The sequence below is a fragment of the Plecotus auritus genome (assembly GCF_963455305.1).
Source record: "Plecotus auritus genome assembly, chromosome: 3".
In the NCBI taxonomy this organism is placed as follows: Eukaryota; Metazoa; Chordata; class Mammalia; order Chiroptera; family Vespertilionidae; genus Plecotus; species Plecotus auritus.
Window position 1 is genome coordinate 141173209 of NC_137772.1, and position 19233 is coordinate 141192441.

At 37.2% G+C, this 19233-nt stretch overlaps 1 protein-coding gene across 4 annotated transcripts in view; it reads right to left on the minus strand.

Moving 5' to 3' along the window:
- TMTC3 (transmembrane O-mannosyltransferase targeting cadherins 3) overlaps positions 1 to 19233 on the minus strand; it is a 79170-nt gene that overhangs the window by 16940 nt on the left and 42997 nt on the right. For all 4 annotated transcript variants that reach the window (XM_080660049.1, XM_080660048.1, XM_080660051.1 and 1 more), the window contains 4 exons: positions 14863 to 15115; positions 5099 to 5247; positions 3111 to 3231; positions 1150 to 1261 (listed from right to left, as the gene is read on the minus strand). In XM_080660049.1, the coding sequence (XP_080516175.1) occupies positions 1150 to 1261; positions 3111 to 3231; positions 5099 to 5247; positions 14863 to 15115 (635 nt within the window). The remainder of the gene's footprint in view (positions 1 to 1149; positions 1262 to 3110; positions 3232 to 5098; positions 5248 to 14862; positions 15116 to 19233) is intronic.

Below are 19233 nucleotides of genomic sequence, written 5' to 3' on the forward strand. Positions count from 1 at the left end.
CAAAAAGCAACCATTTTATTTCTTCATTCCCAATTTGGATGTCTTTTCTTTCTCTTGCCTGATTGCTCTGCTTGGACTTACAGTACCATGCTGAATAACAGTGATAAGAATGAATTTCCTTGTCTTGTTCCTAATCTTACAGGAAAAGCTTTTGTTTTTCACCACTGAGTATGATATTAGCTGAGGGTTTGTCATATATGGCCTTTATTATGTAGTACTTTCCTTCTATACCTATGTTGGAGAGGTTGTGGAGAAAAAGGAACCCTCATTCACTGGGACTGTAAACTGGTACAGACACTATGAAAACAGGATGGAAGTTCCTCAAGAAATTAATACTATAACTACTATATGACCCAATAACCTCTCTTTTGGGTATCTGCCTGAAAAATTTGAAAACATTTATTTGTAAAGTTATATACACCCCAATGTTCGTTGCAACATTATTCATGATGGCCAAGACATGGAAATAAAGTGTTCTTCAGTAAATGTTGGATAAAGATGTGGTACATATACACAGTGGAATACTACTCAATCATTTTCCATTTGCTACAACATCAATGAATCTTGAGTGTATCATGCTAAGCAAAATAAGTCAGACAGAAAAAGCCGAGAGCCATATGAATTCACTCATATGTGAGATATGAAACTGAGAACAACAAACCATCTTTTTCTAGGGTTGTGTTACTGTACAATGTGTAAAAGAAAAACAAAACTGAAAGAAACACATGAACATGACAAACAAACAAACAAACACTCATAAACAGAGACAACAGTATAGTGGTTGCCAGAGGGAAGGGAGGGGAGGTAATAAAGGCTAAAAGGTGTCAAATATTCTGTGACTGAAGGAGATTTGGCTTTGGATAGTAAATACACAATGCAACATACAGATGATATAGAAATATACACTTGAAACCTATATAATTTTATTAACCAATGTCATTCTAATAAATTTAATAATAAAAATTCCTTAAATATCTTACATATTTCTAACAATTAATCAAATTCAAAATAAGCCAGTATTGAACACTGGTAGTATTCAAACCACTGGAAATAAAGCTTGAAAATAAACTCAACTCTATTTTCCTCAAACATAACCGAGCTTTTAAAAAGAAAATAAACTATTCAAATAGTTTTATTAGTAATGCTTACCTGGCTGAACATGGGTAGCCTGTAGAAAGTATTTCAAAGCTCTCTCAAAGTTCTTTTCATTTTCCAGAGCATGACCCACATTATTCCATAATTTGGCATTATTTTTATTTACCTTAAACATACAAATACAGTTAGAAATTAATTACAATAAAAATATGAATCCAATTAACACAGATATTTGTTTGTTATACTATTAGAAATGGAGTGGTCCATGGAGATGTCCATAAATGGGTGAAGGTGGTCCAAAGGTACATACTTTCAATTATAAGGTAAGTTAGTTTTGGGGATGTAATGTGCAACATGGAGACTATAGCCAACAATACTGTGTTGTATATTTGGAAATTGGTAAGAGAGATCTTAAAGGTTTTCATCACGAGAAAAAAAATGTGTAAGATAATATATATTAACTAAACTTTTAATCATTTCATAATATACACATACATTATATATCTTAAATAAGAAGTTTATGTCAATTATATCTCAATTAAACAGGAAAAAATCATTTTTATTTTCTCCCAGAAAAAAATAATGACTCCAATTAACACAGATATTTGTTTGGTATACTATTGGAATACAGTGTTCCACTGAGATGCCTCTGGAGATGAGGAAGAAGCCAAATGAACACTTCTTCACTCAATTTACCCTCTCTCTCCTTTCAATATCAACATACTAAAACCACAGCAGTCTAAGTTCATCTATTTTATATATTAGAATTTTACTAAGAATTTTATTTAATAAAAGCATAGTGCTATTTGAAAACTCTGCTCTACTACTTGTATTCTTTTGGAAGAAAAGGTATGTGACTATGAGAACACATTTAAACATTGCACTAATTACTTACTTTTAGGCTGGACTTACTTATGTAGCCTATTTATTGTAAGGGAACCCTGAGACTAAAGTTCTAAGTTGATCTGTACTTTCAGAGTTTACAGGTGGGCATGGTGTTACTGCAGGTAGAGGAGGGTATCTAGCTAGCCAAGGTACTAGCTCCAGTGATTGGGGCTGTGGTTTTGAGCATTGTCCTGTGAGTAAAGACAAGCAAAATTCCTGAAAACCATGGGGCTCCACCGATAATCTGAAGGGGGAATTAATAATAATGAAAATGAGGTCTCATCTGTTTGCAGATTTCTGAGCTAGAGGAGACAGTAAAGAGGACAGTCATTTGACCTTAAATAGATGTCAAATCAAGAAGTCACATAGACTATTGAAATGAGGCAGTGATCCAATAAAGCTAGGTTATGGAGAGTACTAAAATAGCCAAAAGGAAGTTAAGAATTTACTGTTTTGAAGAGAGACATTGGCAATCTTTGCTTGTAACTTTTATAGAAAACAAATTTTGTGATTTTTAAAAAGACCATATTCCTATTTATATTGTTCATTTATAGGAATGCTGTGTCAATCCTGTCTGCCAGTTTCTATCCTTCCTATAGCATTTTTAAAAAATTTATCTTTATTGTTGAAAGTATTACAGATGTTTTAATCATTGGTTGGTTATCTTCCACATAGTAGGTTGCCATTTTTTTGGTCATGTATGTTATTTCATTGAATCTAGCATGCCATCAATTTTATGTACTATTAAGAAAGAAAAAAGGTAACAAATTAATTGTAAGATGCCTGTCACTGTAAGACTTATTCTAATTTCAGAGGCACTAAAAGGTTAAAAAATGTGTACCTTAAAGAACCAATGAACACAGTATTCTTATTTAAACATTTTATCATTTGCGTTTCTAATGACTGTATATCATTTAAGGAATTATTCATATGTGTTGTGGACATACAGGTAAGTACTAATCAATGTACTGGTTAAGGTATATTTTATAAAGAACAAACTATATTAATTTTTTAGTGAATTGATATTGATAGTTAAATGTCTAATTAATAGTAAAGGTAAAGCATCTTAGACATGGCTATAAAAAGTAATTGATGATATACTTTCCTGTCATTCTTGGACAATACTTTACCTTCAAGGCTGACATAAACAATGTATATTCAGACTCCCAATCCCAATTTCTGTGGATTGTTTTTAAGGCATGAGTGAATATCACCAAAGATAGACAAACCCAGGATAACTTCTTAAATACACTGTTTAAGAGAATAAAACAAACAAACAAACAAAAAATATTCTTTATATCACCCAAAGCATTTTATCTTTTAGAACAGAAGAAATGTTAAATACCCCCAATGTCACGTCTTAATTTATTCTAAAAATAGGGATTGTTTTAATAATCATCCTACTTCAGAGGGACAAACACCAAAAACTTAAATATCTGAATACTATCTTCCACTTCACTCTTCAATCACATTAAATACTACAATATTTATCTCTATTTCAAAAGCATTGTTAAGATTTAATAAAAAGTTGATGAAATCAGATTTTAATTATGAATTTTTATATTTAGAGTCCTTTGTACCATTACCTACAACATGAATATCCTTACTTGTGTTTAAAAAGGGTGAATCTTATCACTGGCTACATTTAAAAACATTTCTGCTTACAATTATATACTACAGGTTATCATGACATTCTTGGAATAATTTTACATTTTAAAGCTAGAACTGTTTATTAAAAGTCATAGTAAACTTAACTCTATAAAACAGATGCACATTACTTATATACTTTAGGCTAATTATTTGGGACTCAATTCCTCTATAAAAATATGATTATACTTCAATAATCACTATGATCTCATTTAGTACTAATGTTCTCTAACTCTGTGTTTTTGCCCTGGTAACACAGTTTAACTTCTTTCATTTTGATGACACACTTAACCAGAATATGAGTGCATGCATCAGAAAGAATATGGAATAGGAAATAGTCAGATATACATCTGAAAACTGCTATTTACTAGCTGTGTGATCTTGCATAATTCAGGTAACCTGTATGATCTTTAATTTTAAAATGTGCAAAACAGAATCAAGGAGTGTCAAGAATGAAATAAAATAAATCTAAACAATCTATCAGGGCATCTGATACATGGTAGGCACTAAAAAATTGATATTGATTATAATAGGATATATGGGTTAAAGCTAAGGGAAAAGGTTTGGTAGATAGTAATGAAAATTGTAGACATAGAAGAGATCATACAGGGAGAATATGCATTGTAGTAAAAAAGGCTATGGTAAAACTCTGAGAAATAATAAATATTTAAAGAGCAGGCAGAGGAAGAAGAAATCAGAGAAGAGAGCAGAAATAAAAAGATATGAGAATCTAGAGAGAGACTTTTTACAGATGCCTGGGAAATAAATTTTAAATAAAAGCATTGGCCAAATTTAGCTACCAGAAGGCAATTTGTTATCTGTGTTAGTAGATGATAAGAGAGAAGTCAGAGTTCTATGTGTTGAATGGTGACTGGAAGTGAGAAAGAAGAGACAGTGCCCATTTCTTGTATACATACAGTTAACTATTCTGTTCCTTAACTGCTAGTTTAAGGCAATTATGACATTGTGGTTATGATGAAGACAGTAACGACAGCATGAAATTATAGTACTCATAGTTGTGAGTACACAAAACAGTTTATTACAGTATTATTTATTAACTGTTATATTATTTTCCATGTGAACAATTGTAAACCTACTTTTTATATATAACTGTATGTTTTATATATGACTCACTTAAGTAAGAAGACTATAGTTCATTACATATAAAGTGGCAATGGTCATTTTTAACTTTAGTTTCAATAATATCCTTGTTTTCATTTGGGTCTGACTCAAAGTTTATGTCTCAGGCTGCAAAATAAAATTATATAAATATGAAGAACATAAGATGCAGTAGGTGCTATGGAGCTTTCCTAACTTGAATTACAGGAAAATGAGACTATCAAGATGAAAAACAAGAGATGTATAAAAGTATGACTTATAAAACTGAATTAAAATAAACATTTAAGTACTTAAATGTATCACATTTGATTTTATAGTTAGTAGCATGAAATAAACTAATATTTAAATTCACCTCTTGTTTGATATTTTGTGCCATCCATGGGCTACCAAAATACAGAACCCCATGCTAGGAACATATAATACTCGTTCAGCAACAACAAATCCAACTGGAAAAAAAAGGTTCGATGCAGGAATAAATGGTAACGCCATTAAACAAAGTGCCTACAAAGAAAAAGAAGATATTTTATTAAATTAAAAATATATGAACACTCAAGAGTCAAATCCAAATATTTTGTCATTTAATTTGGAAATGTACTGGTGGTCCAAAAAAAAAAAGTATTTTTAAAAGCCAGTTTTTATGTTACTATTATTAGTAATCACATCATATTGGAAATTCATAAGGTGTGTTTCAGATAAGACAGCAGACCATTACTTTTATACCTCAGCATTACTTTGCATTATATTCTGATGAGTCACATACATGTAACATAGGCTTAGTATATGTTTAAGAATAAAACTGGCTCCCTTTAAAACAATAGTGTCTTAGTCTTTTTTTTTCCCTAAGACTTCTAAGAAATACAAGAATGTCTGATATTCTAACTGAAATATAACATCTAAAAATGTTTAGGTTTTATTTTTTTATTTTTGTTTTTCATTTTGAAAATGGGATGGCATATGGTTTCCAGGTTATAAAGCCACTACGAAAGGTAGGACACAAATAAGTAGCACAGAAATAAATTGTGGAAGAAAACAAATTAGCTGTCATTAGAACATCTGTTTCTATAGACATATGATTCCATATATTGCTACCCTGATTTGTTTGATAGTGCCTAATTAAATAAGTAAGTAGTTCCTTCAGCTTTGTAAGTGTGAGAGTCTTCTAATAGTTTGAGAGGAAAGAATATCAGTTTTTATAGCAAAATATAGTTGCAGATATGTATATATTAAAAAAATACTTTCTTCATGAATCACAAATTAATGATTTATAATGAGGCAATACTAAATCTGAAGAAAAGCACTACCATCATATTGCTCAGTATCACCAATTTTTATATCTAAAATTTTAGTGTTTTTTTAAATAAAAAAGTAAAACATTAAGAGTGCATAGTTCATTTACATTTCCCAGAATTGCTCAATAAAAATAACCAGCTAGCTGAGAAACAGATAGAGATATTCCTAAATATGCAGTGCTTTAAAAAAAATTCCCTATTGATTCATGGCTGTCCTAAAGCAATTTCATTTGAAAGAGTAAGTATTAAATTGATCCAAAGATGCATCATGGACTGATACATGAACTACACAAAAAAGAAAAGCAATCAACCCAAAAATTTATTGGTTCTTAGATAATGAATATCTCCACTAATTATTAACTTAGAAGTCCTAATATGCTCTCTATTAATGCATGTCAACCTAGTTCACTATGACTAACATACTCTCCTTCCTCCAGCGATGTAAACTCTTTTAAAGGAAGAATGGTTGTGGAAAGAACAAAGAGTTTGGAGACAAATTTGTGTCACTTCTTATTTCCTATGTAACATAAAGGTAAATTAATCAATTGACTACTTGCAACTGTTTATAAATGAAATAACTACTTACATTTTATTATTGAGATACTTATGAAATTTTACTTAGTGTTTAAAAATAAAACCAAGAGCTGGCTCTTTGAAAGGATAAATAAGATTGATGAACTTCTAGCCAGGCTCACCAAGAAGCAAAGAGAGAGGACCCAAATAAACAAAATCAGAAATGAAAGAGGTGAAATAACAACAGACCCCCCAAAATACAAAGGATTGTTAAAAAATATTATGAACAACTCTATTACAACAAACTGGTCAACTAGAAATGGACATATTCCTAGAAAAATATGACATTCCAAAACTCAATCAGGAAGAATAAAAAAATCTGAATAGGCCGATAACTACTGATGAAACTGAAGCAGTCATCAAAAAATTTCCAGCAAACAAAAGCCCTGGGCCAGACGGCTTCAAAGCAGAGTTTTACCAAACATTTAGAGAAGAAGTAAAACCTATCCTCCTCAGACTATTCCAAAAAATTCAAGAGGAAGGAACACTTCCAAGCTCTTTCTATGAAGCCAGCATTATCCTAATCCCCAAAACAGATAAAGACACTGCAAAGAAAGAGAATTATAGGCCAGTATCCCTGATGATCACAGATGCTAAAATCCTCAATAAAATTCTAGCAAATAGGATCCAGCATTACATTAGAAAGATCATACACCACAACCAAGTGGGATTTATTCCAGGGATGTAAGGATGATACAATATCCGCAAATCAATAACGTGATACACCACACAAACAAACTGAGAAATAAAAATCACATAATCATATCAATTGATGCAGAAAAAGCATTTGACAAAATCCAACACCCTTTCTTGATAAAAACTCTCAGCAAATTGGGAATAGAGGGATCATACCTCAACATATAAAAGCCTTATATGACAAACCTACAGCCAACATCATACTCAATGGGCAAAAACTAAAACCATTTCCCCTAAGAACAGGAACAAGACAGGGATGCCCGCTTTCACCACTCCTGTTCGACGTAGTACTGGAAGTGCTAGCTATAGTGATCAGACAAGAAGAAGAAAAATAAGGTATCCAAATTGGAAAAGAAGTAAAATTGTCATTATTCGCAGTTGACATCATATTGTACATAGAAAACCCTAAAGACTCCATCAAAAAACTACTAGACTTAATAAATGAATTCAGCAATGTAGCAGGATACAAAATTAACACCCAGAAATCTATGGCTTTTTTATACACCAATATTGAACTCACAGAAAGAGAAACAGACAAACAAAAACAAAACAAAACAATCCCATTTACCATTGAACCAAAAAAAAAAAAAATTAAGATACCTAGGAATAAACTTAACTAAGGAATTAAAAGACCTGTACTTGGGAAACTACAGGACATTGAAAAAAGAGATAGAGGAAGACATAAACAAATGAAAGAATATACTGTGTTCATGGACTAGTAGAATCAACATCATTAAAATGTCCATATTACCCAAAGCAATCTATAGATTTAATGCAATCCCCATTAAAATACCAACAGCATACTTCACAGACCTAGAACAAACTCTCCAAAAATTCATATGGAATAAAAAAAAAAAGACCCCGAATAGTCGCATCAATCTTGAGAAAGGAGAACAAAGTTGGAGGGGTTACAATACCAGATATCAAGCTATATTACAAAGCCACTGCTCTCAAAACTGCCTGGTACTGGCATAAGAACAGACAGACCAATGGAACAGAACAGAGAAACCAGAGATCGACCCAAACCATTATGCTCAATTAATATTTGACAATGGAGGCAAGAGCATACAATGTAGTCAAGACAGTCTCTTCAATAAATGGTGTTTGGAAAATTGGACAGATACATGCAAAAAATGAAATTAGACCACCAACTTACACCATACACAAAAATAAACTCAAAATGGATAAAGGACTTAAAGGTAAGACAGGAAACTATAAAAATCTTAGAAGAACCCAAAGGCAGCAAAATATCAGACATATGTCATAGCAATATCTTTACCGATACAGCTCCTAGGACAATGAAAACTAAGGAAAAAAATAAACAAATGGGACTACATCAAAATAAAAAAACCCTGCACTGCAAAACAAACCATCAAGAAAACAAGAAAGCCCACTGCATGGGAGAACATATTTGCCAATGTTATATCATATAAGGGTCTAATCTCCAAAATTTATAGGGAACTCATACATCTTAACAAAAAGAAGATAAACAATCCAATCAAAAAATGGGCAAAGGACCTAAATAGACACTTTTCGAAAGAGGACATACAGAAGGCCGAGAGACATGAAAACATGCTCAAAGTCACTAATCATCTCAGAGACGCAAATCAAAACGACAATGAGATACCATCTCACATCTGTCAGAATGGCTATCATTAACAAATTGACAAATGAAAAGTGCTGGGAGGATGTAGAGAAAAAGAACCCTCATGCATTGCTGGTGGGAATGCACACTGGTGCAGCCACTGTGGAGAACAGTATGGAGTTTCCTAAAAAAACTAAAAACGGAACTCCCATTTGACCCAGTGATCCCACTTCTAGGAATATATACCAAAAAATCAGAAACACCAATCAGAAAGGATATATGCACCCCTATGTTCATAGCAGCACAATTTACAATAGCTAAGATTTGGAAATGGCCTAAGTGCCCATCAGCAGATGAGTGGATTAAAAGCTTTGTTACATCTACACAATGGAATACTATGCTGCTGTAAAAAAAGAAAGAACTTTTACCATTTGCAACAGTCTGGATGGTTCTGGAGAGCATTACACTAAGTGAAATAAGTCAGTCGGAGAAAGATATACTGTATATCACATGATCTCACTCATTTATGGACTATAATGAACAACATAAACTGATGAACAAAAATAGATGCAGAGACAGAGAAGCATCGAACAGACCATCAAACCTCAGAGGGAAGGCAGGGGCGGGTATGGGGGGCTAATGGATCAACCAAAGGACTTGTATGCATGCAGATAAGCATAACCAATGGACACAGACAAGAGGGGGGTGAGGGCATGTGATAGGGCATGGGAGTGCGGGAGAGAGGTCAATGGGGACAAAAAGAGACACATGTAATACTTTAAACAATAAAAAATTAAAGAAAAAAAGTGTTTAACATGGTATCTGGAACTTGGTAGGTACTCCTTTGATCTACTTACCCTTTCAGAGATCTTTGGAAAATATCACCATAAAAAATAGCATGTTTAAGACTATACTCAAAGCAGTTATACCTAACCTCACAATGTTCCTCTTTCATACACATAAAAGTTATATAAATCTGTTTATTTCATTGACACTACACTCTATTTCAGGGGTGGGCAAACTTTTTGACTCGAGGGCCACAATGGGTTCTTAAATTGACCGGAGGGCTGGAACAAAAGCATGGATGGAGTGTTTGTGTGACCTAATATAAATTCAAAGTAAAGGAGCGGAGGGGAGAGCAAGAGAACCCTCCGCTTTCGGCTCCGCGGGCCGGATAGAACAGCCGAACTGCCGGATCCGGCCCGCAGGCCGTAGTTTGCCCACGGCTGCTCTCTTTTCTATTCAGCTTAATATTTCGTATCATTCTTTTATTTGCAAAATCTTTAAATTCACCTACCCCTCCTTTTTTTTACCTTTCTTTTAGCATAACCTCAGCTTTGGATGTATCTTCCATATATCTGCTTTGTCTGTATTTATCTGAGCAACAAACACTACCAGAGGCAGTTCCCAAGCAGAATAGATTAATATCATCACAAATTCATAACCACCAGCTTCAACTTATTCTAAGACTGCTCAGGATTCCTAGGTTTCTTTGGTAGATTCACTCCAGCTTTCCTTGACTTACTGAATTCTGACTACTTTCTTTAAACTTTTGCCCCATGTCAGTTTTAGCAGGTGACCACACTTCCAAACTCAGAGAGAAAACTAAAGCCATAAAACAAAAATTTCTTCAATTCCATGTTAGTAACCATACCAACATCCACACATATTCATGCTCATTTCCAATCTTTTTGTAAGAAAGGTGTCACCATTAATTTATCTCAGGCCAAATCTGAGGTGCACATTCCCCTGCACTTCACAAATCTCAATATAACCTCCTCTTCTTTCATTTACTTGGTGACTCTCTAATCAATTGTATTTTTCCTACCTATAATTAAACATGCTCTTGCCTCTGCAACCTTAAAAATATTCTCCTTTGACAACATATTTTTAAACTACCTTAACCATTCATTACGTTTCTCAGGTATAAAACAAGTTCCCACATTCTCAGGAAAAGACTTTTGAAGCCATGGTAACAAGTAGCTGATTTTAACTGTGCTTAAACAACATTTTTAACTCAATGAATATGTTTTTGTAAGCCAACCCTTCAGTGATATCCCCTTGCTTCTAAAAGTCAGCCAACTGAGTATTACAATGAATGTGATTCTAAGTGCCAATCCACCAGCAGTCTACTTCCAATATCAACCCACTCCCACCTCTAAAGGTCCACCAATTCTAGATCTTCATGTTTCCCCCAAGATTACTATTCTACTATGCTTGAAGCCACTGCCTGACCAGCAGTCTTTTCTTACTTAGGCAGGCAGTAATTTCAAGCTTGTTTTATCCTCTGAAATATTCCATTAAATTAAATGACCCCAACAGGTTAGCTACACTAGCAATCTTCACTTCCTCATCTCCTCATCTAATCAAATCACTACACAGAAATAAATTTCACTACAGTAACTAACACACCTAAAAGAGGTCAACTCCAACTTTTCTACCTGACAGCACAGTTAGTGTTCGGCATTCTGTCTTTCTTGAAACTTTCCTACTCTTTGTCCATTTGGTCTAGCTCCTATTTAGGTTTATTGTCCTCTGCAATTCTAAATAATGGAAGTTTTTCAAGACCTAGTAGTAGGCTTCTTCTCTATCACTGTATTCAGGCCCTTCAAATATTTTCTGAGAGAGAATTATGACCAAATACTCCAAGGCATTCATTATATATATGAATGAACTATTCTATGCATATGTACTAGAAATAGTTCATTTCTTTTAGAAATGTGACAAAACCCCAGTTGAGAAAGGCTGCTCTATAACCTCTCTACAGGCCTTCTTATCCACATTCTGGTTTCAATTTCTATCTCTATGCCAACTGATCAAATTTTTATCAGTAGCTTAGGTTTCTCTGAGCTCTAGGTACAAAGTGATATTCAAAATCTTCACTACACTAGGATGTTTCAAGGGCACCTAAACTCAATAGGTCCAAAGATAATAGTAAATTTAATCTTTCCCCTAAACCCTATATTCTATCAATCGTCTCTTTATCTCAGAAAATGGCTTTAAATTTTTCTAGAATAAAATTTCCCTGGAAATGAGGACCCTGTATTTCTTTTTATTATCCTATCATTGGTGTCCAAATGCTGCCTGGTACATAGGTTGCAATTAAAAAAATTATTAAATAAATCTAGTGGCTACAGATTGAAAAGATATAGTTGCAAATTATTTTTTTAATATACTTTATTGACATTTTACAGAGAGGAAGGGAGAGGGATAGAGAGCTAGAAACATCGATGAAAGAGAAACATCGATCAGCTGCCTCCTGCACACCTCCTACTGGGGATGTGCCTGCAACCAAGGTACATGCCCTTGACCGGAATCGGACCTGGGACCTTTCAGTCCGCAGGCCGAGGCTCTATCCACTGAGCCAAACCGGTTTCGGCAGTTGCAAATTATTAAAACCACTTTTGAGTAAATGCTCATGAAAGAATTAAAGATTATTATTATCTTCAGTAATTTGAAAGAAGGGCATTAGAACTATTATGAATAAGAAGTGAGGTCAGAATAGCCTTAGCTGGGTTGGCTCACTGGATAGAGCATCGGCCTGGGGACTGAAAGGTCCAGGGTTCAATTTCGGTGAAGGGCAGATGCCTGGGTTGCAGGCTTGATCCCAAGTAGGGAGTATGCAGAAGGCAGCCAATCAATGATTTTCTCTCATCGATGTTTCTATCTCTCTCTCTCCCTTCCTCTCTGAAATCAATAATATATATATATATATATATATATATATATATATATATATATATATGCATACACTAGTGACCCGGCGCACAAAATTTGTGCACTGGGGGGGGGGGGGGGGCGCAGTTCCCTCAGCCCAGCCTGCACCCTCTCCAATTGGGGACCCCTTAGGGGATGTCCTACTGACGGCTTAGGGGAGCGGGGAGCGGGCCTAAGCCACAGTCTGGCCCGGGCTGATCAGGATGGCGCGGGCAGCAAGCGGCTGGCTTGCCCCCAATTGCGCCATGGCCACTGTTGGCCTCCCTCTGCAGGAGGCAACCCCAGCAGGCCTATCTGGGGATGGTGCTGGGTGGCCCTGCCCCGAATTGCCCCGCCACTACTGCCGCCCGTGGCCTCCCTATGCAGGAGGCGACCAGGTGGATGTTCAGGGGATGGCGCCAGCCCCCATTGCCCCACCACCGCTGGTTGCTGCTGCCACCCCTCCATCCCATTGCCATCCCCTCCCCCTGCCTGCTGGCATGCACCTTGGCTGGCCTGGTGACACCTGCTCGCCGGCCCCACCCCCCACTGACCCGTTGTTCTGGTGTTTGGTCAATTTGCATATTACACTTTCATTATATAGAATTATTATATAGGATTGCTTTACTTGAAGGGAGATTTATCTACCAAAATGAGCTCTAGAAGGAATGTTTTTCAAGGTGTGGTCCCACATTTTAACAGGCAACCCAGATGAGTGTTATACATTATATTATTTGAGAGGATCTCTTTTGAAGTGTGACACTTCAGTAAAGAGACATTGGCTCATTAAAATTATGCCTCTGGCATGACCACATTCAGTATCTGATTTTTATTGTTAAAAATTGAGCACCCAATATCTCTTTATCAATTTATATAAGCTCATAATGTTTCCTCATCATGAAAGTCCCCATACTCATAGAGCATTGAATGACTTCGATAAGTATTTTTACGGGATCATGCAGAGAAGCTAATTTAGGTGATAGGAATGTGTAGTAGATAGATAATATCCTCGATTAGGAGAAAAGATGGCACATTAGCCTTACATGGTGGTGGCTGAAGGCAGAAAAACAAACATTGCAGCAAAGAAAGAGCACTAAGTCTGTCTTCTGTCCTAATTGTTTGGCTATTGCTGAACTAAGCAAGTGCCCTTACACTGTTCCTTTTCCTCAATACCTTCTCCTAATAATTAGAATCACCCATTCAACGAAGTTGCCCAAACTGGAAAACCTGGGCTAATACCATTTGCTTTGTTTGCTTTCATTCCTGTGTAATCAGCCAAATAGTTCCGTCAGGTTTCCTCATAAATATGTCTCTGATCCACTGCCTCTGTCTAGTCCTAGTTCCCAACATCAGTCTCTCTTTTTCTTGGGCCCAAAAACACTGCAGCCGTCTAAATTGATCCTTTCCACAGCCACCAGAATGGTTCACTTAAAATGAAAGCAAGACCAGGAAGCTCCCATGCTTGACATTCTTCACTTTTCCTCCTTCTGTGGAATAAAATCTAAGCTCCCTGCTAGGGTATATGAGACCCTCAGTGGTCTGTCCTCTGCCTACTTCTCAGGCTGCAGTGGGAGTCAGGGCCTGACGGGCGCCGCGGTGGACGGGACCCTGGCCTGACTTCTGCCCCAGTCCCCCCCCAACCCCCCGCTCCCCTGCCTGTGTCCGCTCCGGAGCTGCCCTGTCTGTTGTTCTCTCAGGCTCTGGGCCCGTGCCAGGCCCCTCCTCCTGAGCTGGTCGTGACCGTTACGGTGTCCCGGCCTGATTTGCATATTACACTCACACACACACACACACACACACACACACACACACACACACACACACATAAATAAGTGAGGACAGAATAAGAAATTTACAAAGAACTGAACGTCAGAAAAACAACAAAAAGACTTCCAGTCAGAGTTATCTGAACAGAGTAAGAAACACCTTAGGGAGTAATGATAATCTTGCTAATGAGAATTAAAGTGCTATATGTTTCTAGCTGCACATCTTTGATGACACTCTTCTCTGTGCCAAAAAAACAAAGAAGCATAAAATATGATCTATTTTTTCAAAAAGTGTATAATCTAGTTGTGTAAAAAGGTAAAAATATAAGAAAATTATGCCAAAAGAGATGCCTCATGATTTCAGAGTTCCTACCAAATTAGGAAAATTAATATATATTTTTTTACATGCTGAATACATGTCAAAATATGCCTGCATATCAAATTCTGATACATAATTTTAGGATAACCCAAAATAAGTTCACAAATTAAAAAAATGAAGAACATTCCTTACCATTAAAACAGTTTTGGAGGAATCACTGGGATATCTGAGACTAAATACTCCCAAAGTCCCCAAAAAACAAAAGAAAGTAAATGTGGCAAAATTTCGAATATCTAGAAATGACTCTATAAGTGGTATTGTTCCCATGGTCCAATCACAGCAGAGCTCTGAAGGATTTAATAGAAGCCACGCATTGACAGGAAGGAGGTAGTTAAAAGTTAGCTGCCTCGTAGGAGTTGGGCTTACAGCAGCTGGGTTATCAAACCTGTATAAAGAACAACAACAAAAAAAAGTTATTCAAACTAAAACACTTTCTAAACATAAAATTAATATATAACCAAAGCACTAAATAATAATAAAAGCAATAAAACAGAAGATATAAGTATTTTTTATGAATACCTCAGATTTCTGCCAGAATTTAAAGTGTTTAATCTTTATGGAATGTGATTAAAGGGCAAGAAGGTTATCTATTTCTAGTTTTTTTATTAGAATAATTCATTCAGAAATGTATACTACATTATGGTACTGCAAAAGTGCTTTCATTAAATTATGACCTTGTGATTAAAAATAATAAGAAAAGTTGGGTCAGATTCATTATGCATGTGATGTATGAATGCTCCTGAAAAGTTCCTTTCAGCACTTAATGCTAATAAAAATTATGCTCCTAGAAAAAATTACTGTTTTTCTCTTGTCATAGGCAGAGGAAACTATATCACATATAAGCTTTTCCTGTATGTTTAGACTTCTATAGAGCTAAAAGCCAAATTTTCAACACAGAGTACTAACTATATAGGACTATGTAACATTTTATTTGTGTTCTACTTTTTCTCCTAGTATCTATCTAATAATAGGATAATATGCAAATTAGTTGGGATGCCATTACATAATGACCAATCAATAGGGACCTGACCTGAGGCTGCATGGTGACTGGCCAGGGAGGGGGACCTCAGGCTGCACTCCACCCCTGGCAGGGCTTGATGGGGGACCTCAGGCCATGCCCTCCGCCCAGCGGGTCTTGACGGAGGACCTCAGGCCGCGCCCCCCGACCCGGCGCCAGGCTGGGGGACCTGAGACTGCACCCCCTGCTCGGTGGGGCATGACAGGGGACCTGAGGCTGCACCCCCCACCTGGCACCAGGCCAGGGGACTGGAGGGGCTTGATGGGGGTGGGGCCAGCCAGGTCTGAGTCTCGCCCAATGGCGGTGGGGCCAACCAGGTCTGGGTCTCCTGCAATTTCAAAGCACATGCAGGTGGGTGGGGACTTGACTCTGAGTCCCGCGGTGTGCCCCAGACTCTGACAGGAGGGAGATTTTCATATACATTTTACTAATTTCCTTTCATCTCTGACACTTCTATGATAGAGAAAGGGCAAATAGCAATATTAAAATATTTCCTCTAATTAATTCCCTTTTAATGTGCACAAATTTCATGCACTGGGCCACTAGTCTATAATAATAGATGAAGCTGGGCCTGCGAGGGAAGCCCAGGTCCCGGGTGCCTGCCGGCAGCAGGAAGGAAGCCCTGGTCCCGGGTGCCAGAGGGAAGCCGGTGCTGGAAGCTGGGGGAAGACCTTCTCTTGCATGAATATTGTGCATCAGGCCTCTAGTATATTAATATAATGTAAGCTTATGTCCTAGTTCATATTTCCCCAAGCCATAATATATTTAATGTACATTTTATTAAGTTAGTCTATTTCCTGAAAACCAAGTCAAATCATTTTTTAAAAGTACATTTTAAAAGAATGACTTTCTTCTATTTCTTTATGCTTTGTTGTAAATTTTATTGACTATATTAATATATATAGTCCCGTTAAAAAACCAATTTCCCATTTTAAAATGAGTAAGTCAATGAAAAATCAACCTCTACCATTTGTTTGACGTGGTCTTCTTAAAAATATCAAATGACTGAGAAAAGTAGATACTATTTAAACAAATTTTTAAAAAATTTAAATTTATTTAAATTTTAAAAAATATTTTAATATCTATATATATGAAAAGTAATTAATCTTGAGAATCAGGGCTTGAGTTCTTAAATAACCAACAGAACTGATTACAAAGCTGTGTTTTTTTCCTGTAATCCACTATTCAGAGTTCATTTATTATAATGAACAATTTATTTAGGATACCTGATTTAATAATTGAATAGTAGAGAAAGAGAGCATGTCAAAACAAATTAAATCATATTATAATCAACTTCATAGGGTAAGATAACATAATAACATTTACATATACACACACAAATATATACTTACTAGAGGCCCACTGCACGAAATTTGTGCACGGGGGGTGGGGGGAGGAGTCCCCTCAGCCCTGCTGCACTCTCTCCAATCTGGGACCCCTTGGGGGATGGCCAACTGCCAGTTTAGGCCTGATCCCTAAACCGGCAGTCGGACATCCCTCTCACTATCCTGGACTGCTGGCTCCTAATTGCTCACCTGCCTGCCTGCCTGGTCGTTTCTAACTGCCCCCCCTTCCAGCCTGGTCGCCCATAAATGCCCCCCACTGCCAGCCAGGTCGTCCCCAACTGCCACCTCCCTGCCAGCTTGGTCGCTCCTAACTGACCTCCCCGCTGGTCTGGTCACACCTTACTGCCCTCCAAGCTGGCCTGGTCACCCCCAAATGCCCCCTCTGCCAGCCTGGTCACCCCTAACTGCCCCCCACTGCTGGCCTGGTCACCCCCAACTTCCCCAACCCGCCGGCCTAGTTGTCCCTCACTGTACCCCCTGCCGGCCTGGTCGCCCCCAAACTGCACCCCCCTCCGCTGGCCTGGTCGCCCCTAACTGCCCCCCCCCGGTGTGGTCACTTCTTACTGGCCCCCTGCCAGCCTGGTCACCCCCAACTGCCCCCCTGCCGGCCTGGTCGCCCCCAATTGCCCCCCCCACCAGCCTGGTTGCCCCAAATTGCCCCCCCTGCTGGCCTGGTCGCCCCCAACTGCCCCCCCCCCCGCCAGCCTGGTCTCCCCTCATTTAAGTATTAAATGCCCCCCTGCTGGCCTGGTCGCCCCCAACTGCACCCCCCTCCTGCTGGCTTGGTCACCACACGCAACCTGCTTGTTCAGTCCTTTGGTCGTCCCTCAATAACCCCCCTGCCTGCCTGGTCGTAGGCAGCCATCTTGTGAGGGAGTGATGGTCAATTTGCATATTACCTCTTTATTATATAGGATATTTAACATACCCCATACACTCACCCACACATACATACAAACACAAAACAAATACATTCAGACATTTTCATACTGTAGAGTTAGAAACACGATTATCAAATTTTCTAAAAGAAATGATAAACAGAATAAAAGCATTGAAACTAAAGGGTGAAGAAGAAAACATAAACTATATATCTACAATTCAATCTATTTCCCATACTTTAATACTTAAATGAGTTGTTCACTCACTTTAGCATGGCTAGACCTGAAGGTACATATTCTAGAAGTTAAAAAATAATTATTCTTCAATGAAAAAGATAGTGTTGGACATAAGAGAATTGTATGAGTAAAATTTATTCTGAAAAGCAATTCACTTTATCATGGATAGCAACATGGATACTATTTTGGCCTTTTGTTAAAATAAATAAATCAATAAAAAGTTCTTATAATGTAAACCATGTAAATAAAATTAATTTAAATTTTAGCCAAGTAAGGTGAAATGGAAAAAATATTAAATGTTACAACAGTGAAAAATGACATGTAGATTATTAAAATTCAGTGTAGATTTTGCTTGTAGCCTTAAACAACTGGAAAACTGGACAAAATATATAAAGCTTTTTTTTTTAAATCCTCACCCGAGGATATTTTTCATTGATTTTTTAAAAAAATATATATTTTATTGATTTTTTTTACAGAGAGGAAGGGAGAGGGAGAGAGAGTTAGAAACATCGATGAGAGAGAAACATCAATCAGCTGCCTCCTGCACACCCCCCACTGGGGATGTGCCCACAACCAAGGCACATTCCCTTGACCGGAATAGAATATGGGACCCTTGAGTCTGCATGCCGACACTCTATCCACTGAGCCAAACCAGACAGGGCTCCATTGATTTCTAGGGAGAGTGGAAGAGAGATGGAAAGACAGAGAGAAACACAGATGTGAGAGAAACACATCCATTGGTTGCCTCCTGCACGAGCCCTGACCAGGGCCTGGGCCAGGGAGGAGCCTGCAACCAAGTATGTGTCCTTGACCAGAATTGAACCTGGGACACTTTGGTCTGCAGGTCGATGCTCTATCTATTGAGCCAAACTGGCTAGGGCTATAAAGCTTTTTTAAAAAAAAAACAACACAACAACAACACACTGAATATCAAGTAAAGATGGACAATAATATCTGGGAGAAGATAAACAGCCTTATCGGGAGAGGTTGTACCTGGTTAGAGTTTTTAGTCTGTGGAGCTGTG